This window comes from Neopelma chrysocephalum, unplaced genomic scaffold, assembly GCF_003984885.1.
Source record: "Neopelma chrysocephalum unplaced genomic scaffold, ASM398488v2 Primary Assembly neopelma1_25, whole genome shotgun sequence".
Taxonomy (NCBI): domain Eukaryota; kingdom Metazoa; phylum Chordata; class Aves; order Passeriformes; family Pipridae; genus Neopelma; species Neopelma chrysocephalum.
In genome coordinates, this window is record NW_020897694.1 from 27,007,350 (window position 1) to 27,032,022 (window position 24,673).

Here is a 24,673-nt window from a genome sequence, read left to right on the forward strand (position 1 = left end):
GTAAATGTACCAATGCTCACATGAAATAGGGAACAAAGGCAGGAACCAGCAAATAAATATCAAGATATTGAAATTAAAAAACCTCACCATACTGAAACGGGCTATGCTATCGCATTTAACATTCTAACAGCTACAGCTTGAAATAGCAACTTCAATTTAAGAAAAAAAAAATCTCACCTCTGCAAATTTGCAGTTGCTTTAGATTGCTTTTTAAAGTAAGAGTGAAGGACGCCAAAAGTCTATTCAATAAGAAGTTGTTACCATTTATTACAGAAACATAGTCAAGATAGAAATGAATCAAACTGGACCTGAATGTTGTTTTCATACACAGAGACCTGATGTTCATTACTTTATCAGTCATGACATTTATCAAAGTTATCCTAATTTGTTTTATCCCATTCCCTCATCGAGCTACTATAACTCCCCTCACAAGGCAAGTACCTGCCAGTTTGCTTCAATGCCAGTCTTTTAACATTCTTGGGGCCAATAATGTATGAGAATGCTAGAGATGTATGGGACCAGATTACTTCAACTGAAAGCATCAAGGGAGATTTTCTTCATGTATATGAGCTGATCACCTTAGTTACCCCTTTGAAGTTAGTGAAGATGAGTACCTGGTTCAAGTATATGACTCCTCATCCTAAAGGTGCTTCCTTTAGAAGATGAATCATAGTTCACATTACCTGTTCCCCCTCCAGTGACTATACAGAGAAACTAGGATGAATAGCTCAGATGCAGGTATCTCAAATATGAAGGAAACAAGTTCCCAGTGAATAGGCCCAATATTTTTAAGAAACCATTCAAAAGTATTAAAGATTTTTATTTCTCAGTGCCCATAAACACACACACAATCCACATCTCTAAAGTTTAAATACTAAGTATGACATTAAATAACAGGAAACTTCATGTACATGGCATTGGTCTAGAGATGAGAGAAATATACAATTTGGGAACTCAGCTGGAAGTTTTTGGTGAAAAGAGACTCCCATCCATGGCAGTCATTGTGACTATTTTTCAGACTCCATTCTGTGCATTGAATCATTCTGTATTTCTCTCCTCAGAACTGTATTTGAACAAGCAATCTTTCAAAACAAAAAAGAAGAAAAAAGTAACCAGGCTTCTTAATTTCCCTAGGGAATCAAGCAGGCCAGCTGATAAGGAAACCTTAATCTTCTGTAATTAGCAATGAGAAAAAAATCCAACTGGAAAGACAATGTTTGTAACAACAGTTATGTATAAACCAAATTTTTCTTCACCTTTCTCTCTTCAGGGTTGAGTGTTCTGCACTATTCCAGGAGTCAGTTATGAGGTATGAAAAACCAAGCAGAAGGTTAGCATTATAACCATTTTAATAAACACCACTGTATTATTTTCACTTTCAAAATATTTCTGAAAATAAAGTAAAAAAATATTTAGTATTCTTGAAAGTCTTAAGGAAATTTTAATTAGAAAAGCAGTCATCTTTGTGGCTTCTTCTGAACACAATTCCGCCTCAACATTACACAGATGTAAGGGTATCCTTCTTATTACCATCATACAAGTAATCAATTGAATTTCTATAGAACTGAAAATTATATAAAACAAATAAACCTTCACAAAATATATACAAGTAGCCAGAAAGCTAATTAAGAAGAAATCATGTTGTCTGTACTGAAAAATAAAAACCATTTTCAAATACTAACAAAACATCCAATTTGTTTGTCTGTCTCTTCCATCTAAAACTCTTGAGTAGAAGGACAAACTGACTTCCACAGAGGAATTTCTACAACAGCTTTGTTTTATAATGACCTAGAAAGAATTCATACCCCATACATAATATTGATCTACTGGATTTTTGCAAAGCTAATATGGAAAGCAACAGGGAAAACTACACATGTGGATTTTATGATGAGAATAATAATTTAAACTCAGGATGTATTTTTCCAAATATACAGAAAAAAACTGATTATATTAAACACATTTATCTTCAGCTATAAATTAGCTCATCCAGCCAGACCCTAACTCTTTAATTCCTCATGATCAAAGAAGCTACATGTTCTCTATATCAATGAAAAGTGGGCTATGTATGGAAAGCCTTAAAAGCCTGCCGTTTGTACTAAAGAGTGTATCTATTTCAGCACCTTTCAGATACAAAAGTTGGCACTGGCTAAACTATGGTGGTCATCAGAAGATGACTAGCCATACTGGTGCAGTGTTCTGCTTACCAGAAGCTTACCAAAGAGCATGTTTATATCCTGCAAATATATTCAGAAACTACTTTCTGAAAATTCTGTCCAGAAACCAGAAGAAATGGCAACAATTGTATAAACTTAGTATCCTATATGAACTAAGTAGTCCTGCTGAGAAACAGGCTGTATTTGCAGGAGAGGAACACACATACATGCCTCTGGTATCTCGACCAAAACCAGTACAGCACCATACTTTATAACGTAGCCAGATTAGTTCATTCAAAGCCAAATTTGTGGACAGCACCCCACTGCAACAGCCTTGCTGGCTAGATTTACAGCTAGTCTGGCAAAAATATTACATTAAAGTAGCTGCACAGCTTGTAGTACCTGAACTAGCTTTGCTAGAGGATGCTTTGGTAGCTCTGCAGTATTGCGGTGTGCTCTGTAGACACACTTAGTTATTGAATCAACTGTCATTTCCAAGCAAATTTATAATGTAAAAGCAGCCTATTGTAGGTTCAAATCATATTATAGATGTAGAACGGTTATATGGTGGTCAGATGAGAAGGTCACACAACATCCTGCCTTATGGCAGGAACTTATCGGAGACTTTAAATGGTTCCACACATAGATGAGTTGTGTATGGAGAACATTACACAACCTCCTATACAATAATCGTTGGACTAATTAGGAAAGCTGCAAATACTGCACTGATCAATTTCTTCCAGGGGACATCGTTGGAAAGAATAAAGGAATATGAAAAGTGAGGGAAAGCTCCTCAGTTTTCAAAATTAATAGCAAACTTTCAATCTTAAACAAAGAAACCAACCCATCTCAACACAAACCCCCAAAAATAATCAAACAAACAAAACCCAAAAAACAACCACCACAAATACACAGATGTGTGACTACTCCCTGAAGCAGGAATGTAAATATTAGCACGTGACAAACAACTCTGGACAGCCAGAGTTCACACATGTATTGAAGCATAGCCCCTTTTGAGAGGTAACATAGTATCAACATATACCATCTCTGAATCATCCCACATCCATGTGCTCAGTTTATGCATTAACAGCTATGCTTATTTATCTGCCCCTTCAGCAAACACACAAGCCATGGGAGACAAAGGTGAGCCAAGTTCCTTCCAGGTAATAGATCAACAGCCAAGGTCAGATCTTCTGCACAGTTGCTTTGTCACAGAAATTACCTCTTTACTCACCAGCAGTACAGGAGCTGCAAGGTGTAATGTCCTTAACCAGAATGCACTGAAATGCCTAAGAACATGCCAATTAGCTCCTGCAGATGCTATACTGTATTTAGACCACTGACCTGCAACAGGAGCTAAAGCAATTCTGACCTGTTGCCCATGTTGTCTATACTAGATGAGGCTGCCTGCCGGAACAGAAACTCTAGCTGACTCCTCTGTTGCCTCACACTTCATTTCCCTTTGCTGCTTGCTAAAATCTCCATCTTAATCTAAGAGTATTTTCTACACTCAAGCATACCTCAGCAGTACACTGGCTGACAGACATTTATGGTCAAATCTTTGCCCTTATTTACTCCTGTACAAATCCAACACTTCATAGGCTTGAGACAGAAACAAGCATAAGGGCGCGTAACCAAAATCATATGAGTAGACTGATGTGCTGGAGAGAATCCTTTTTTTCACTGGCTCTGCAGGACTGGCAGTAGAAGGCAGTAATAAAACTGGACAGATATTCTTTATACTTGAAAAGATCAGGATTTAAACAGGAAATTGCACTTTTAAGTATCACTTTCAGAAATAAAACCACCTTCTGCTATTCATCCTTCTACTAAAATGTCACATGAAGATATCAAATAACAAGTGTATGCTGTGAAATTCCATCTGCATTGCTTTCATATACCTATAAAAATGTTCTAATGGACTTTAAAAGCAGTTCAAGAGTAAAAATAAAATGATCCCCCAAGCTGAAATGTTAGGATCTGTAGAAGGGCAAAACTGGAGATTCAAGTGTGTGGTGCTGGTGGTGTTATCATTTTTGAGAAATAATGACTGAATCCTGTACATGGTCAAAAGCAGCCATGTAACATTAGTCGTAAACAGCATGCACGGACAACCTGGAAAGGAACATCAGGCACCGCCTTTCTTTTGCAACTGCTCCAGTTTTCTTCTTAAGAGGTTGTAGTTTTCCTTGGTTCCAGGTGCCATAGGATCAAGCTTCAGAGAGACTTCATAGTGCTTCTTTGCTAAGTCAAGATTTCCCCAGCGATGATAAAGCACGGCTGGAACATCAATGGGGAATTTCATTAGCAATATTGTTGAATAATGTGGAATCTTGCAAACCACTTGTAAAACACCATTGAAGTATTTATTTCCAGTTAAGGGTCTGTCACTGGCTGGTGGCACAGTAGCTGCTTGTTCTGTTGCCAAATGTAAGACCAAAGCCTGGGAGCAGAACTGGCATGGGAACGATGAAGGAATGAATTACAATTGCAGCCATAAATGGCAGCTCTTATCTGGTGAGCTCATTGCAGGTTACAAGCACAGCATAAATGAACCAATTTGCAGATACTGAAGTGTAGCTACCTTTGGGCTGGACTGTGCAGCCCTCTTGATTTGTCATATCATGTGACAGCTTTTCTGGTTTAGTGCCCTGTTCTTCTGACTGGCAGTTCTTCTAGAAAGTAAAATAGAAATCTGCCCAGCAGGAAGAAGGCTTGAAAGACTGCTTTTTCTTTTTAAACACAATGAATATGAAGCAAATAAACAATATAGCTGATAAGAGTTAGAAAGGTTCTTACCCAGATTACCGTGATAACTGGCAGCATTTGGATTGGCTTTAATTGCCTTGAGGAACAAAGCTTCAGATTCCTGAATAATTTAAAATAAGAGTCAACAAGACAGTCTACTCTCATTGTATATAAAATAATGTCAAATTTACCCTTGATTGTAATTAAAAACCCTCCGAAACTATATCATACAGATATGATACCATCATATAAATATTCTGAGCCTTCATGATCCTGTAGCTCAGGTGGCTACAGCCTCCTGAAAACAGTAATAGTGCTGCAAATAAGTGCCATGCTTTCATAGGCTGCTATTATTTTAGCAGAAAATTATTAGGCACTAGTAAAGTTTGCAAAACTGTTTACTTAAATTCTTTTTTTTATAGTTACTATATTTTCAAACATTACCTGCTGAAGTTTTCCCTTCTTATGCAATCAAGTTAAGGATAGTATCATTTGGGATCTGAGCAAACTGCTTTTAGACACATTTCCTTTAAAAATAATTTCAGTATTAAAAATAGTGGCATTCCAGTAAATTCTTTTCAAACAGATATTTCAGCATGGTTCCCAATGAAGAGTAGCTGAGTGCCTGTTACTTCAAAAATCCTTCAAATATGCTTCACATTTCTTCACCAGTTATCTTTTCCATATTCCCACTTACAGCGTGTACTCTTAAGACTCTTGATAACTGAGTACTTGGAAATACTTGCTGAGGGGAGCTCCCTCAGCAAGTATTCAGAAAATAATTTACCACTAAACTAATTCTCTAATTAAAACCATTTTATTTTTCCAAACTAGCTGCTAATATAGATACTTTTTTCCCAGAGCATATTTCCTGTAGAGGTTTAAAAAGTTACACTCCCCCAATCCAAATGGAGCATATTTACTCACTTACATGCAAGTTTAGATATTTGAGAGCAAATTTTACGAAGATTTCTATGCTGTGTTGAGCTTTAAGGAAAGTTGTTCATTCAGTTTCAATGCAAATGATCTGAAGATAAAATTACCTCAATGCCATAGGCTTCTGTCTGAATGCACATACTTGTTAGTCTGAGGTATGTGAGAACAATAACCTGGAGAAAAATCCTTTCCTTTGTGCTAAGCTTTTACTACTTAAAATAACACAGGCTCTACTGAAAAAGAAAACCTATCACCCAGATTTTTGGTTCCACCATCTTTCTTCTCATGTGAAGCATGAAGTAAGTCTCTAGAGTTCCCCTTCAGGGAAAAAGATATTTCTGATGTCAAGATTGAGTCACTCAACTCTGAGTGACTTAAGAGCTTTCCCATATGTCCAAATTCAAACCCAAACAACATGGTCCTTTCAAAGCATTGCTGAGCACAGCTGAGCTGCCACTCTCAAGCCAAGAGAGACTCATGCAGAAAGTGCCTTCATCTTCTCAGGTCAAGGAAATTACAAACCACAGCATTCTCAGCGCTAGTCCAGTGGAGGGCTAAAAAGATGATTAAGGGACTAGAGCATCTCTCTTATGAGGAAAGGCTGAGGGAGCTGGGCCTGTTCGGTCTGAAAAGAGATGACTGAGAGGGAACCTCATCAATGTCTATAAGTATCTGAAGGGAGGGTGCCAAGAGGACGGAACCAGGCTCTTCCCAGTGGTGCCAAGCAATAGGACAAGAGGCAACAGGCAGAAACTGATGTAAAGCAAGTTCCACCTGAACATGAAGAAGAACTTCCTTCTGTGAGGATGACTAAGCACTGGAACAGGATGCCAGAGAGGCTGTGGAGTCTTCTTCCCTGGAGATATTCAACACCTGCCTGGACACAATCCTATGCAATCTGCTCCAGGTTAATCCGCTCTAGCAGGGGGGTTGGATGAGATGATCTCCAGAGGTCTCTTCAAAACCAACCATTCTGTGATCCATTCTGTTTCAGGAGAAGGAATACTTAGATACGAGTTAACAAGGGAACCAGATGTCTAGAAATTTAGAGGATATATAATTCCATAGATCAAGTTTTAGCATTAGTTTTCCTATGGCATAAGCAATTGCTCCAGCATTGTCATACCCAGACAGTTCCTGGTATGCACTGGTCTCTTTGAAACTCACACTATTTAGTGACTTCATTATTGTTTTGGATGATGGGACTGAATGCACTTCCAAAACTTTATAAATAGCACCTAAGAGGAGGGAGTGATAAATACACTGGAGGGAAGAGCTGCTATTTTGATGGACCTGGGCAGGACAGAGAAATGGACTGGCAGGAATTACAGAATGGCTGAAGCTGGAATGGACCTTTGGTAGTCATCTGATCCAATCTCTGCTCCAGCAAAACCAGCTGCCCAGGACCATCTCCAGGCAGCATCCCCAATGATGGAGACTCCACAGCCTCTCTGGGTAACCTGTGCCTATGTTTCGTCACAGTAAAAAAGCGCTTCCTGATGCTCAGAGGGAATATGCCTCCCCCGTAGGAAAGATGTTCCAGTGTCTTCATCATCTTTGTGGCCCTTTGCTGAACTCTCTGGGAACTGCACACAGGACTTCAGGTGTAACCTCACCAGTGGAGAGGAAGGATCACCTCCTTCAGCCTGTTGGCAAAAGGCAGCACTCCTAAGACAACTCAGGATATCATTAGCCTTCTTTGAACATGAGCCAGCAGTGTGTCTTTGGGGCAAACTGGTGTCCACCAGGATCCTCAGATGTTTTCCTGCCAAATCGGCCACTCCTCCCAGTTTGGTGTCATCAGCAAAGATGCTGATGGTGCCCTCTGGCCCATCATCCAAGTCATTAATGAAGATGTTGAACAGGATTGGACTGCTGAAATATCATTTCAAGTTCAGCAAGATTAAATGCAAAGTTCCACATCTGGGATGGGATAATCCCATGCAAAAGTACAGCCTGAGAAACAACTGTCTAGGAAGCAGCTCTATAGAAATGGATCTGGTGGGCCTGGTAGACAGCAAAAAGAATAGAAGCCATCAGTGTACCCTCAAAAGATGACCAAGCATATCCTGTGCTGTATCAAGTACAGCCAGCTGGTCCAGGGAAATAATCCTTCTCCTCTATTAGCACTTCTGAGACCACATCTGGAGTATGTGTTCAGGTTGGGGCTCTCCATTACAAGAAAGACATAGACATACTTTAGTGAGTCCGGCAGAGAGCCACCAAGATGGTTAGGGTCTGGAGCACAAGACATACACTGAACAGCTGAAAGAACTGAATCTCTTCAGCCTTCAGAAGAGAAGGTAAAGGGGAGACCTTAGTGCTGTCTACAACTACTTGATCAGATAATACAGAGAAGATTAAAACAGACTCTTCTCACATGTCTGTGAGATGGGATGAGACATAATGGATGCAAGCTGGTATATGAGAAATTCCAATTAGATAAAAGGATAAAAAAACTATTTATTTTTTTTTACCATAAAGTTGATCAAGCACTGAAAGATACTGTCCAGAGAGGTTCTAGAATCTCTATCCAAAAAGATATTCAAGATTCAACTGGAACTGGTCCTGGTTTGGGTCAGGGGTTGGACTGGATGACATCTAAATGTCATTTCCAGGCAAAGTTATCCCATGATTTCCATGTTTCTGTCACCTGAGAAACATACTGAGAGTCAAAAATTTGACAAGTTGTGGAAGATAACCTCCTCTTTTCGTACAAGTCTCCAATCCTAAAAATCAGTAGTGGATTGGCACCTGAAAAAATGAGGTAATCATAAGTCCCATGAAGTTATATTTTTTCCCACTGCAAATTTTAGTATTTTGGTCTAATAAGTAAATCTCTGTTTTCTTCACTGGCCAGGTTAACAGCAATCAAAGTGAAAGATATGCTGTCCAATTAATTCAGTCCTACGCCTAAAGTTGCCACCTACACAAAAGAGAAGCACCTAATGTACAGACTCACATCCTTTCACTGCTGAAGCACAATGAGACAACATGTGCAATGCACTTCCAGAAAATTTAATGAAATAGATATTCAAGAGCTGGCTGCCATTACCATACATCTCCAACTACATGCTGAAAACATTTTTATCACCACTACTTTGCTCAGCAGTAGTAGAAGCATACTGGTTGATTAAAGGGTATTTAAGGTGCATCATATTCACATTACTGTAGATATATGGAGTAAATATACATTCAGTACACCAGTGATATTTCAAATTGCTGCATCTTGCCAAATCTTTAAGTGTTGCCAAGAAACTTTCAGGCTGCATATAGCAAAGGCTTGGGGTAATCACACTGTATTCCATCTGCTGCCAAGGCCACAAAATTGTAGTCTGGCTTTACTTCAAAATGCTGAATGTTTTCAATTTATTGCACTTTTTACAGAAAAAGCATAGATATATGCATAACAAAAATACTGCACACACATTTTCAAAGAACTAAAGATAGCTTGGTTCTTCATCCATTGCGATAAGAACAAGCTTTTAAAGGAGAACTCTAACTTGGTATAACAGATGATAATTAAAAAACCCAAACAAAACCATAGAAACAGCTCATCCTTAATGTGCTTTTCTTTCTGAAACAATAAACCATTCATCAGTAGATACAAACAGAAATCAAAAAGGTTTGGGTTTTTGGTTGGTGATGTAGGAAAACTATCTTCTGCTGGAAAGAAACTGAAGGAGAATGTTGAGTGCTTACTGGAAGGAAATCTTTCACAACATAATAAAACCTTTTTGACTCAATGTCTTTTAAAATAAGAGATAACAAAAAAATTCTCAGAACAAATCTTCCTTTACTGCAACAAAGCCAATGTAACAACTTTTATACAGACACATAACAAGTAACTTAATAAATGAAATGCCTGAGGTTATACAACACATCAGACACAGCAAGGCAGCACTCAGAAAATTACCTCCATCACCTTGACAGTCCACCCCCCATCCCTCCCCTCCAAGCCCATTCAATAAAAATCTTTGAAGAGCCATCCACTTCTGTGTTTTTACATGGTGAGGGGGTGGACAAGAAATCTGAATTTTCCATGCTTTTTACTGTCATTTAGCATTCTCCCACTTATAAAAACTCTTATATCTCCTCTTTCTAGGCAATGCAAAAATACAGCTGCTGAGATCATAACCTTTGTGAGTCTACTTTCCAATTCCCTTAATTTGCTCTCCCTGTTTTAACACAAACCTACTACTCCATATTGAACTATTAAAACACTCACTGGCTCCCTGCTTTCTTCCCTGGACTCTGCTATTCCTTTTACTTTATTCAGGATGCCAACTAGCAAGCTTAATTTTCCCCTACTATTATTTCTGCTTTGTCTCCAACACATCCTCCTGCAGCATAATGACCTTTCAGAGCTGGCAATCAAACCCACTACCTCCTTTTTTATTTTTTAAATCCACTAAGACAGACTTATCTCTCCTGCACCTGGAGAAGTTTTCTAGCTTGTTTTCAACTCCTCTTTCAACTTATTTCATTATAAAAGCTCTTTATTCTATCATGCTACATACTCTTCTTGACGAATGACTATACAATCCTCTATTCTTTCACAGTCATGACTCACCAAAATAATCCTAGCAATTACCTCCTCCATAATCTCATCCCTTATATATTCTAGATGTAATTTGTATCCTTCTGGAACTTTGCTAAATTAACTTAAAATATATATTTTATAATAGTCTCAGGTGGAGAGAACAAAGAAATCGAGTGTATAGGAAAAAACCCCAGCCAGTCTAGAAAAACAGGGTGTTTAACAGCATCACTAATGCAAACAAAAGCAAGTGCTGGCTTTTCACAGGCCCTGGCTTCACATGTGGACAGGTCAAGATTCCACAGCTGAACAATACTGTTGAACTTTAAGTGTCCACAGTAACTGGTGGAAAAACGTATCTGTTTTGAGAATCATCGAATTGTTAAAGTTGGAAAAGACCATTAAGATCATCAAGTCCAACTGTCAACCCAGCACCATCACAATGTTCACCATTAAACTATGTCCTCAAGTGCCATATCCACATGTTTTTTGAACACTTCCAGGGGTGGTGACTCCACTACTTCCCTGGGCAATCTATTCCAATGTTTTACAACCCTTTTTGTGAAAAAAGTTTTCCTAATATCTAACCTAAACTTCCCCTCGTGCACCTTGAGGCCATTTCCTCTTGCCCTGTCAAGTTTCACATCACAAAATCTTCTTACTTTGTATATAACTGAGGATGTTCCTTCAGTGCTGCTAGCATTATCACTACCAAAAAGACATCAAACCCCCCCAAAAGCCAAGGTTTGGTAAATTATGTTTTTCTGAGGAACACCAAAAATTTGATTATTAATTTGACCCTATCACATACATAATATCATATCATATCTTACACTGACTACGGAGTCAATTAAAACAACTAAACATATTAACTGTGTATGATTTATTCTCTGTTGGGTCATACAATTCCTTTTGGAAAATAAATAATTCTTATCAGTTTCATTACATTTCCTACTTGCAAATATAAGTAGCTAATGCTGAGGTACCACTCACAGGCTGGTCCATGCCATCCAAGAGAAAATTCAATACATTGTTCAATGTATGGACTTTCTCTCATAGTATCCTGGGATTACCCAGATATCCCATCCTCAATTCAGGATTAACAGATTTGTGTAACTTTGTTTTAGATAGCATCTGAGGCAAAGAGGCTAGAAGGCATATCAGGTAATGGTACATCCTGCTTCTTTTACATACCAAAAGGACCAGGACTAGTCTATCCCATCTAATTTGAATTCCTGAAATCAGGCCTCTAATTCAAAGCAGGCTCCCTCCCTCGGCAGTGAAGCAACATAAGACCGTAACTGCCCTCTAGTGTGCTTAAGAGCCTATTTCTCTCCACTGCCCACTGACATAGCGTAGGGCAGCAACATTTGTCACCCAGGCATCTAAACTAAGGTGGGATAAGCTTAGGCCAGAATCACACACCAATACTGTGACAGAAATGGGCATTGAAACCTGGTTATTGAAGCAATAGCAATGGTCTCCTCAAATGGTTTCTAAAAAAAATTTAGACGGAGTTTAAATAAGAAAAAATCCAACCAAACCAACCCAAAACCCTACAGTCAAAAAGCTCTAGTTACCTACCTTATATTTTTGTGATTTCCCCAGTACATTTGCCAATGAAAACATAAGGGAATGATCATTAGGTATTAATTCCAGGGCCTCTCTTCCAACTGCTTCTGCTTGAGCTAGATTGCCTGGGAGACCAGGTAGGGGAAAAAGAGAAGGCATGTTTTAACACAGCCTTATTAGTTGTTTTTCATGCTGAAGCACGCATATTTTACAAAAAGCTGATTGCATGAGTTTTTAAAGGAAGCCAGGTATCACACTCACACAAATGTAAAATTCTTCAGACTAAGACAATAGAAAGTCTTCATTTTATTTTCAACAGATAACACCTTCAGAAGAACAACAAAGCACAAAGATTAAAAAGTTCTGAAATTTGGTCTATAATGTAAACATGCTGGCACAATGATGGCATTTCAAGTAAGGATCAGAAATTCAATTTATGTGCTGGACTTCAAGTGATGCTTTAAAACCACTGAGCCACAAGGTATTCTTATATTATTAGAGAATGTCTGGGTAGCCAGAAGAAGTAGAGCTCCTTTAAGATATATACAGATAAAGCTTTAAGTTCTGCTAGACACTGAATTATTCATTAAAATATCAGAATAGGCTTTTACCTGTGTTATCAAGTAATATTATCATATTGTTCCAAGCCAAACTATGCTCTGGTTTCAGGACAGTAGCATTCCTCCATGCATTCAATGCATCTATATGGCGATTCAAATCTGCATACTAAAATGAAAGAAAAACCCAGCAATTTTGCTATGATATGCTTTACTTTCCTATCATGCGCTAAAAAAACTAAAGAGCTGTTAATGTCTCATTCCATTCTAGTAGGACTTGTTTTTATAGTTAAAAATAGAAATGTAAAAAGAATACTATGGTAGTATGAAAGATAAGAGTGGTATATACTAATTTTCCTCTACTTTTCTCTGGGAACGAAGCTTGTCTTTAAATATGCATGTACCAATAGGATAGGGAGAAAAATCAGCATAAAATTTAGAAATCTACACAAGCGGATTAGTAAATATTTCCAAAAATCAGATTTGAATTTTTCAGCATAGTTCTACTACCAAACAATATACTAATGAATGCAAAACAGGAATATTAGGAAATATATTTAAAAAAAAACAAAAAAAGCACCAAAATCTGTATTTTTGTTTACACTTCTGTATATGAAAAAGTAGGACTACTAAAGGCTGTATGGAAGGAAGTATACCAGGAAAGCAATAGGAAAAGCTACCAAAAGTGTGAAATCATCCTGTAATACAATACAAGCAAACTGGAATAACAGCTTTTAACAGTACAGCAGAATTATATAAATATATATACACATATATATACATACACACACAGAGATGCACAGATTCCAGTCATAGCTATCCTTTCTTCAAAAGCACTTACCAACCGCCCTAAATTGTAGTAACAATCTGGATATTTTTTCCTGTGTTTAATTGCTGTCCAGTAGCTTTGCTCTGCCTCTTCATATCTTCTTAAACTGTTCTGTACTATTCCTAGATTCATCCACGCAGCAGCAAAATCAGGTCTGAGCAAATTGGGAAAACACACCAAGAGAGAGGACAATTAAGCATTTGAAACACAAGATCCTATTGTATTATTGTATTATTTCGGCTCAGTTGGTGCAAAACACTGCTTAGCATTGTTCTAAACATACTGTATTTGTACAGCTAAGGACAGCAACTCCTCTGCTTCGTGGAGCTCATTTCTTTCTTTCAGAATATTTCCAAGGTTGTTCATGGCATGTACGTATTTCGGATTCAACCTAAAATTTAAAATTTAAGAGATGATTATTATGTATGGGATATGTATTAATATATGCAAATTGCTAGCTCTGCAATGCTGCAGAACACGAAAATGAATACCTAAGCATTTTCTTCATGTTAAACATGAAAGCGGTTTTAGGACAGATCATTAAAGCAGTAAAATTCCTAATACCTTACAGCTTCTCTGTAGTATTTGATTGCAGCACTTTGATTTCCTTTGTCAGCCAGGTTTTTGCCAACATTGTAGTGCACCTGAAAACACAGATGGACATTCTACCAGATGCCATACAGTCAGATATCTTGTGGAGCCAAGTAGCTAAAAATTCCTTCTCCAAATAGAAACAGTCAGCACTTGCGTCATTCAATGATGACTTTTGGTGTAGGTTGATACTTAAGACTGGACAATGCATACAAGGAAGACAGTAAGACAAAATCTGAGGAATAAAGTAACAAATCAGCTTGCCTGTTACAGCCATTTTGAGAAAGATTATTCACTTCATGGTTTTATAAATGAGGTCACCACACTTCCTACAAGATACTTTGTATGGAGACCTCCTGCTCTTAATTTCATTTATTTCTCATGTAAGTAAGAGATGGTCTGACTCAAATCAAATCCATCATAGCAGAAGAAACAGAAATGTAAGTGTTGATTACACTTTGCTTTCATTATAGCATAAACTAGAATAAACTCAACATCCACAGAAAAACTAAGTTCCATATTTCAAAAACAAACAAAAAATAACAGACACAATAATTGTCTTAGGATAAAAATGTATTGAAGACCATTTCTGAAATTATGTGTACAGCAATATTTTGAAGACCTTGTCTGTTAAAAGACTGAAGGACTGATCTAGACCTTTCAGGCTACAAGGAAGAAGATCTGAACTTACAGCAAGGTCTAGATAGGAATAAATATATTTCAGGACAAATCTGAGTTGGAAGACATCTCAAATCCTACCTCAAGACAAATCTTCTTAATTACCTGGTTGAAAAGTACTGTGGTACTAATTCCTGAAAAGAGATTTCTCAGCAACTAGATCAAGACTCATTTAGATTGATTACCTTACTATTTGAAATCAAACTGTATATACTTCATTTAAAACAAACACACATTTTAATTTCTTCCACACTTTGAAAAATCTAAGCTAAATCTTTTCAAAAACACTATGGAGAAATAACTTCAGATTGAAGTCCAAAAAGATAGGTTTGTAATACATTTAGATAGTTCTAATTCACCTTCTACACTCAAAGAAAGGATTTTATCTGATGTGTCCATCAACTGAAAAATAGCAGTTGACACAGTATCTGGGACCTACTGATCCAGTACACACAATTATGTTTGAACCTAGTTGGTGTGCTATTTAATTGTTGAATTTCATCTCTATATGACTGTGACTCTGTAGTAACATACCATCAACAAATAAAGTTAAGAACATTTTCCATGCTTTTTCGAATGGGTGAGAAAGTATTTTCACTGGTTTTATGGACAGCAAAGATGCTATAAAGCTTACTAAGCATACACAGAGGCAGCTCCTCACACTATAAGATATAAAATAGCACACAAATTCAGCATCCCATAAAAGCAGTTCTAGCACAGCTTCCAAGAAAAAAAAATCCTGGTACTCTCATTGTACATTCATAAAAATATGATAAGGCCTATGGCAAAGAAGCAACAGAATGGTACATTTATATCAAGACATAACCAAACATAAAGATCAGTTGATGGTGTCAAAAAACCCAAAAAGATGGAATAGCATTTTCCCAGGAGTCATTAAAGTAAAATGAAGTACCCTGAAAGATGTTTCTTAGGACTGAATTCTATTTGTATATCTCTTCTAGAAATTTTTCAGAACACTATAACATTCTTAGCAAACTGAATTGCTCTGATTATGTATGCTGAAGTTTACATATTCAAAATTTATCCAGATAAAAGATACATTGTGGCAAAACAGAAGAAATAATTAAGGATTTCACTGAATAATGTGTATTAGACCATAAAATACCTGACTTTACACTTCAATATCAACAAACAAAATTACATTTAACTTGATTCAATTTCTTTCTTTAAGAAGCTTTATGAAAGTTAATTTTTTTAAACACATTTTGCAAAAGTCATAAGCATTACTGAAGGAGGAAATTTGACTGAAGACCAGGGACAGAGCAGATGAGAAAAATCTTGGTATACACCAACCCCTCAGAGTCTTTCACATGTAAGCTGTCTTATGTTAGAAAAAAGCATTTCACTTTCTGATTCTATTTTTCTCATTTTTTTTTAAACACATCATGTCTTAATACCCATTTTTACCTCAAAAGTAGTAGCAGCAAGAATATTTTTCTCATATAAAAAGAATTGTGCAGTCTGCAGAAACATGAGAGATCGATTCTCTTAAGTCAAAACATCAAATGAAATAATAAGTGCATATGTATGTTTGTGAACTGAACTAAAAAGACTATTAAAACTGATTTAATAAAATAAAACAACTATTTAAATAAACTACTAGCATTTTCAATGGTGTATTTCTTTTGTCCTCAGCTTCTGTGTGAAAGGAAATGATGTTTCTATACAATACCCCTGAAAATGAAGAGCTCCTTGTTGCATGTAAGTTTTCTAATTTCCCTTCAAGAGAAATGGTAGCTTTAGTTCCTCTTAATATGATGCTGACAAAGAAGGGAAGAGAAGAAAAACTAAACCAAATACAAAAAAAGCTCCCCAGCCTATCATAAATATCCAATAATAAAACCAGTTCTACAATGGATTATAAATATGCAGTAACATGCTGCTCTTATGAACAGAGCCAGCAAAGGGTTTCCAGGCACACACAGTCATTTGAGAGGTGCATGTGACTTCTGCCATACAGCTGTGTCTCACTTCACTGGCCATGACAGAGATGCCATGATCAGCCTTTAGCTCCCCCAAACCAGGCCTGCAATAACTACCTGCCGTCTGCTAAGCACAAGACTATAACTCTCCTTGACTTATTCTATGACCTCTCCCTGCACAACAGGGGGACACAAGTGCTTTGTGGGAAGCACTTGGGGTGGGAAGAATTTGGTCTTCAAAAATGAGGGGCCAGTGAGTTTTTTTAAATTTCATCTCTAGAGGTGTGGTTCTTCTGCCTTTGACAGATATTATGCAGGCCAGCCTGGAAGGGAGGATTTTCCTTGCCTGGTTAAACATTTAAGAGCAGGCATAGCAATTCATTATTAAATGATTAAATATTAACTGGAAATGACGTATTACATTATACCCAGATGCTTCTTTATCAATCTTAAACAGGCAATTACTTTACAGTAATAGCTCTAAAAGGAGCATTTCTCAGGGATGCATAACAACAGTATTCTCTGAAATCAGGCCAATCAGGTAAAAATACCCTAGGGTAGAACCTACTTGATCTCAACAGACAGGTGTTGTTTAAGTTAACATAACCACAGCACCATAGCCCAGCCAAAGAATTGGCTCTATGTATTTATCTGTTTGCATTACCTCAATCAGCCTAAGAAGCCAGTACAAAAAAGAAAAATCACTGCATATTATTCTATGTTAGATAAACATAGTACTTGAACTCTTATTTAAATGCTTAAATGTGTACACACATTTAAACGAGGAGGAGAGAGAAAAATCATATTTTCCTATACAAAACTAAAATTACTGTCAAACTGATTTTTTGGTTTTGTTTTTACTCAAAGCAGCTTAGGAGGAAATCAAAATGTAAAATCATCTTCTGGGAGGTACATCCCCTCAGCTGGAGCACTGCTATTATCACCAGTTTTATTCACTCAACCTAGGTGCTTGTAATCACCCTTTCAGCAAATATGAACATTTGCTGAGGATGGAAACAAAGCACGGATGTCAAAATTTCTCCAGAAACATGTAAATGCTTCTGTTCAATGCCAGTTTCTGCCATCACTCTTCTCTTTCTTCTACTACTGAAATTGTATTTTCCAAATAATAATAAAGCTTTTTGATATTGACATCTTGTTTGCGCAGCTAATGTTGTCTAAAGGTTCTTCTGCATGACTGTGCTTGTATACACAAAAATTGATATTTAAAATGGTGGCAAAACACTGCAAATAGTCCCTATAAACACAGCCCAGAGCACTTAAGTTAAATTCCTCAAAAGAGGAATGTTTTGATACACAGAACTGAAAAAAAAAATCTCAATATCTAAAGGAAATGCCCTCTAGATCAGCTTCCCTAAGGAACAAAGATCAGATCCTTAGACAGCACTAAATCATGTTCTGTAACAAAGAGGTTTCACAAGATGTTTTAAGAAAGTATAGAAAGCAATCTCACAAACGCTTACTGCACTATTTCGGTATTAGTATACCCAAGTCTCTTGTATAAACTTGTATTTCTAGTAATTGCCATTTGCATAAAGCATCAAGTGCAAAGTTACTTACCCTAGTATTTCAAGGCAGACGGTTAGTAACCTTCTGTTGGAAGTATTGTAATTTTCTTGCTTATTATTGCTGAAAAGTTGCTACTGAAATGGCTTTCCAAAAATTATGTTTATTATTTTCTATCCTTTAAAGAAAAGCCAGTAGCAAGGAGAATGCAGAGGTTACATACAAAATAACAACAATTTACAATCATTTACATTCAGTTATCTCAAATCTAGGAAAAGAAAAATGGTGGCTATATGCTCTAGTTATCAGGACTTCCTTTATCCTAAGTGGAAAGAAACACAATGATCTAGGACGCAGTCCTGGCTTATGTCAGTCATTTAGTCCAAGGTGATGAACCACATGCTAAAAAGAACAGTTTTTTCTCCCCAGTTATAAAGCGAGCCTGACTGACTCACTTGGATGTAGATGTCTAAAGCTAAGGAGATAAAATCCAAGCCAGTAGTCTGATATGGTGAAACAGTACTTATGCTTTTATCACAGTTTGTAACTAGATATTTCAGTGCTTCAACAAAGCACTCCAGGATCAACTCACAACATAATGACATCAAATGAAAAGATGCCAAATTGGATCCAGTGAGCCTTTTATGTCTGTAGTCCTGAAATACCCTATATTTATAAACTGCCTGTAACATATAATCAAATATCAGGAGAAAACAGCCTCTCTAACTGTTCACAAAATTTGCTTTAGCAAAAACAATACAGACCTGGTTCTAACTCACGCCAGTGTGCATCATCACTGAGCTCCAGGAATTAAGTCAATCTATACAGTATGAAAAAACATGAAAGGAGGAAGTGGAATCAATATACAGGCACTTTCTGCTCAGCTAAGGAAAACAGTACCAAATATATTCAAAATGTATACTGTTTCAGTTGAATGACCTTTGAAACCAACCTAAGTGCAGGGCTATGCAAGTTCAAATGTGTGATGTGCTCCTGGACATGTTTAGCCAAGATCGGTAGCATACTTCTTTCTCTCTCTTAAAAAACCCCAAGCAAGCAACCAATCTATACATTATATCTATATTTAAATATCTTAAATAAGTAACATTTTAAATAAATTTTAAAATATTCAAAACATTAAAAAATCTGTATTGTGTCAAAATCTTTGTGATTTCATTATAGTACCTGATTATTTCCTATCATTTTTTAAATCACTGGGCAACATTTATTAAAATTGACCCTAAATTTCATCTCTTGAGCCAAGTGTATCATCACTCAAGGTAGCAGATTCACTCACTACTATGCCAGACAATCTCATTTAATGCAGTTTCCTGATGTCTATCTAAAGATATGTTTAATGAAGATGAGTCTTGAAATTAGAGAAGGCAGTGCTGTTACTACTTGTTATTTAGAATTACGGTAAGTTTACTCTATGCTTCTCACACAGACAATTTGGAATTGAAAAGAGCTGTACCACAAAACACGAACAGCTCTTGTTGCTAGTTAGAAGTTGAGATTTTGAATCCCTGCTACATAATAGAAGTAAAGCATGACCACATTACACATATTAAATATGTTCCAAAACAACAAGAAAAAGCTATTATATATGTTCCATTCTTTGGTCTTCACCAGCCTCCCACTGAAATAAATGGGTCACTGAAAGAAAGTCCTGTGGAGTAATTTTTACAGGAAGCCTGCAATTTCAAAGACAACAACAGAAGATGAGAACAGAACCTAGTCCCAATTTTTACATTTACCTTTGTCAAAATTGAATAAATACAGCTGAGTCCATAAAGAAAACCAGAGATTGGCTTTCACACAGGTACTCTCTAATATTCTTGCCTCGGAAAGTTCCCTAGTACTGTGATTTCAAAGTTACTCCTTCAGCAAAACTGGAATGTGAGCCTACAAACACATCACCATGCTTACCATTTGCACGAGCTGTCACCAGCAGAAATACAGCTCAGGCATGTCTACAGAGCCTAATGTTGACAAACACAAGCTCATTTTCCCTGTACATTCATTGGCTTTAAACCAGCTGCATTAGTTCAGTAGCTTGCACACAGCTTATCGACTCAAGCACAGTACTGTGGGAGCACAGCTACACAGCTTCCCAGCCAGACATGGCTTGAGTCCAAGGAGCTTGGAGCACAGGCAAAGAGTGCAGATCTGTCTAAAGCACTCTTACCATGGCAGATGGATGGAGTTACACACAAAGAAAACAGACTGCATTTGCTCCATTTATAGTATGGGCTTGTCATCCAGAAGACAAGATACACTGAGGTCATCATTAAAAAGAAGATGGTTGCCTACAACTGCCACACAATAAAATACAATAGCTCTTTTCCTATGTATTAAAATCTGAAATTACTGAAAGACACCACCATGTTGTAAATATTGGCCATAAATGTTTTTTACAGCTCACTGTTGCATATTTGTATTCCAGTAAATGCTACATTTATGATTCTGTTTGCAAGGTTGAGCATTCACAGGTTCCTTTTTAAAGTCTGTGTCTTGATCTGTATTGTCTAGATACCAGTTTAGATTACAGAAATCTGATCTTTTAACATCAATGTATTTTTATTGACAAGCTGCACATTCCCATTCTCAGGCTCTTCAAAGAGAGCGTCTGCTAAAATTCAGACAGCATCAGGGCTATGGTATGCTCCAGCAGATCACACTCTTGGCTGTCAAAGGACTGCTGTGGAGGTCACCTCTGTTGGCAGGCTAGATTCAGTCTCCAATGCTGAACGCTGCTGTTCAGCTCAGCGAAACATCCTGTCCAGTCCCACTATCTTACTTGTTCCCTCCCTAAGCAGGGAAAATTGCAGTTTTCCTCTGTGCCCATGTCTGAAGACTCTAGCCCATTAAGCTACTTTAAAAGAGCGGAAGTGGGAGCAAAGACTTTACCCCCACATCCTGTGATTACACTGATGAGATGGTGCTTTGTCCCGTAGTTGTGCTGGCTTTATATACCACTGGAAGGTACACAAAAAAGATTCTAGAAACAGCATAGGCATTATTCAGTTGAATACATCGCTACAACTTACTTAGTTTCTTTTTGACGTTTTTGTTGCAATAACTTGCAATTATATGCACAATTCTTTTAAGTAGATTTTATTAGCAGCAGATCCAATTTAACTGGATGCCTTTCCTGAAGTGCATTCTCCCTCCTCCCTCAGCTCCCCACTCCCACCTCCAGGTTCTGAATTACAATATTGTAATTTGCACTGTCTGGTTTTTTGAGTATGCTACCACTGTAATTTAGGTGTCTGACATGTCAATGTCACTCTTGCACCAAGCAAGACTGTGAATAACACTGTAGCACAATATATTAACTATGCATAACACCTCCTTGACCCCAAATTTCAAAACACTTAAAGAAAAAAGAAAAAAAAAGTATTAGAAGTCCACAAGTGACTTACTTTTGCATTCAGAGGGCACACAGACAGCGCACTCCTAAAAAGCTGTTCTTCTGACCTCCACTGACTGCTGCGGAGCGTGCAGCGCATAACATTTATCAATAAGATTCCAAGTACTGCCACAGCAAGAATTTTCTTAAGGAAAGAGAGGAAAGTTAAAAAACAAATCTTCCAACTGAAGCACTTCATCATCAACTTTACTGATTGTTTTGATGGTACCTTTTTCTTTGCTTGCTTACTCAAGAGACTAAATCCATATGTAAAGAGAATACAATATCCAATACTGGGGAGGTAGATGACTCTCTCTGCAATAACAAATCCCACTCGGAAGAACAGATTACTTGCAGGAAGAAAAGGGATAATAAGAAATCCAAGTCCCAGTGTTAGGATTCTGCAAACAAGAAACAGATTCCCAAATTAACCACAAATCTTAACAAAAGATTTCCTTTTTTTTTAACAAAAGATACCTTTTCTACTTAACAAATAAACTTTATTTAAACATTGCAGAAAGATGTGCACATGGAACAGGGCATTCAAGCACAGCCTTTGATAGCTACTAACAAGATCAGATTAAATTTCAGTGAGGTTTTGACATTTCATTCCATCAGGCACTTTTAAAATTGTTGCTGTAATTTCTAGAAATACAATATTCATGCTTCCAGGCCAGAAAATAGCCCCATTACACATTAATTACATAACTCCTATTTAATATACACAAGCAGGAAAAGTAAGGGTGAAAGCTACCTGTCTATTTTTGGAACTAGTAAGACAGTAACGGGAAAAAACATACATCACTATTAAAAAAGAAACCTAGGTGCACATCCAATTGAGAGAGCATTTTCTTTCCTAACAAACACATCAGTAGTAGAATCCATTGTGGTTAACCACTTGAAAGTTAGCAATCTATGGTCTTTTTACAGTCAGCAGAGACACACACTTTTTGAGGGCAGTTTGTCTTCCTTGTTTTAGGTATCGAAGTTAGCGCAGCAGGTAACTCTTTATGGACTATAGAGAGCTCTGACAAATGAGACTAGGTACCTCACTTTTACAGACCTCACATAAGGGAATAAGAACTTCAGGTCCGGGTCAGGTATTTCTTACAAAGGCCACAGGCATGATAATTTTCTATTCTAATTTATTACAAACAAATCTCTACACTGTAATGTAGATTTGCCCTCTTGCTCCTTTCTCATCCTCAAGCATCCTATGCCTTCACTATACTTTTTGTCTTTACTTTTTACTACAAACTGTTTAGCAATATAGGCTTAGTGAGTGCGTTTTTACTAGCAATTATGACACCACTTTTAGCAAGAATTCCAAACCTCTCCAAAATTATTTATTTGTGCAAATAACTATGGGAATGGCGGAAAGGCAGGCAAGTGGGCAGTTAACATTTGAGGGGATGAGAGGGAATAGACAAAATTACAGAATACCACAGAAAAGAAAAAAAAAACGCATTCTGAACAATAGAATGACTTATGTTGGTGATAAAAGGAAGATTGTGGAAAATGTGGGTCCTCTCCAGAAGAAAATGGAATACCTGGTTACCCGGGACATGGAGGAGGCTGAGGTACAACAACTTTTCTGCCTTGGTCTTCACCAGCAAGTGCTCCGGTGACACCGCTTGAGTTACAGAAGGTAAAGGCAGGGACTGGGAGAATGAAGAACTGCCTGCTGTAGGAAAACGTTCGAGAACATCTAAGGAACCTGAAGGTGCACAAGTCCATGGGATTTGATAAGATGCATTTGCAGATCCTGAGGGAACTGTTGGATGAAGTTGCTAAGGTGGTGCTAAGCCCCTAGCCATCACATTTGAGAAGTCATGACGGTCTGGTGAAGTTCCCACTGACTAGAAAAGTGGAAACGTAATCCCCATTTTTTTAAAAAAGGAAAAAGGCAGAGATGGGAAACTACAGGTCAGTAGATCACCTCTGTGCCTGCCAAGATCATGGAGCAGATCCTCCTGGAAACTATGCTAAGGTACATGGAAAATAAGGAAGTGATAGGTGAAAGCCAGTCTGGCTTCACTAAGGACAAACTGTGCCTGACAAATTTTGTGGCCTTCTACAATGGGGTTACAGCATTGGTGGATAAGGGAAGAGCAACTGGTGTCATCTACCTGGACTCATGCACAGCACTTGACACTGTTCCGCATGGCATCCTTGTCTCTAAATTGGAGAGACACAGATTTGATGTATGGACCACTTGGTGAATAAGGAATTGGATGGATGGTCGGACTCAAAGAGTTGCAGTCAATGGCTCAATATCCAAGTGAAGCCAGTGACAAGCAGAGTTCCTCGGGGGTTGGTATTGTTATCAATGCTGTTTAACATCTTTGTTGGTGACATGGGCAGCGAGATCGAGTGCACCCTTCAGTGAGTTTGCAAGTGACAACAAGCTGTGTGTGCTGGACACACTGGAGGGAACAGATGCCATCCAGAGGGACCTTGACAAGTAGGCTAGTCCAAACCTCATGAAGTTCATGAAGTCCAAGTGCAAGGTCCTGCACCTGGGTCAGGGTAGGATAGAAAATGGATTGAGAGTAGTCCTGAGAAGAACAACTTTGGGGTGTTGGTTGATGAGAGGCTGAAGACAACCCAGAAATGTGTACTTGCAGCCTACAAGCCAATCATACCCTGGTCTGTATCAAAAGCCAGTTGAGGGAGGTGATTCTGCCCCTCTACTCGCTCTTGTGAGACCCCACCTGGAGTGCTGCATCCAGCTCTGGGGTCCCCCAGATAAGGAGGACGTGGACCTGTTAGAGTGAATACAGAAGAGAGCCACAGAGATGATCAGAGGACTGGAGCACCTCTCCTATGAGGACAAGCTGAGAGAGTTGGAGTTGTTTATCCTGGAGAAGAGAAGGTTCCAGGGAGACCTTCTAGCAGCCTTTCAGTATCTAACAGGGGCTAAAAGAGAGCTGGAAAGGGACTTTTCAAAAGGACATGTAGTGTTAGGACAAGGGCTGATGGCTTTAAGCTGGAAGAGAGTAGGTTTAGATTAGATCTAAAAAAGTTCTTCACTGTGAGAGCAATGGGGCACTGGAACAGGTTGCCCAGAGAGGTTGTGGATGCCCCATCCCTGGAAGTGTTCAACACCAGGATGGATGGGGCTTTGAGAAGCCTGACCTCATGGAAGGTGTCCCTGCCCATGGCAGGGGGACTGGAGCTATCTGAT

General features: G+C 37.9%; 1 protein-coding gene across 5 annotated transcripts in view; it reads right to left on the reverse strand.

Moving 5' to 3' along the window:
* TMTC4 (transmembrane and tetratricopeptide repeat containing 4) overlaps positions 1-24,673 on the reverse strand; it is a 57,813-nt gene that overhangs the window by 2,282 nt on the left and 30,858 nt on the right. For 2 of the 5 annotated variants that reach the window (XM_027674684.1, XM_027674683.1), the window contains 9 exons: positions 21,716-21,887; positions 21,500-21,631; positions 13,900-13,979; positions 13,619-13,726; positions 13,348-13,489; positions 12,561-12,675; positions 11,962-12,074; positions 4,953-5,022; positions 219-4,433 (listed from right to left, as the gene is read on the reverse strand). In XM_027674684.1, the coding sequence (XP_027530485.1) occupies positions 4,282-4,433; positions 4,953-5,022; positions 11,962-12,074; positions 12,561-12,675; positions 13,348-13,489; positions 13,619-13,726; positions 13,900-13,979; positions 21,500-21,631; positions 21,716-21,887 (1,084 nt within the window). In that variant the 3' untranslated portion in view covers positions 219-4,281. Of the gene's footprint in view, positions 1-218; positions 4,434-4,952; positions 5,023-6,576; positions 6,823-7,360; positions 8,592-11,961; positions 12,075-12,560; positions 12,676-13,347; positions 13,490-13,618; positions 13,727-13,899; positions 13,980-21,499; positions 21,632-21,715; positions 21,888-24,673 lie in introns of those variants that run through there. The other 3 variants (XM_027674685.1, XM_027674686.1, XM_027674687.1) reach the window with 3 other exon arrangements.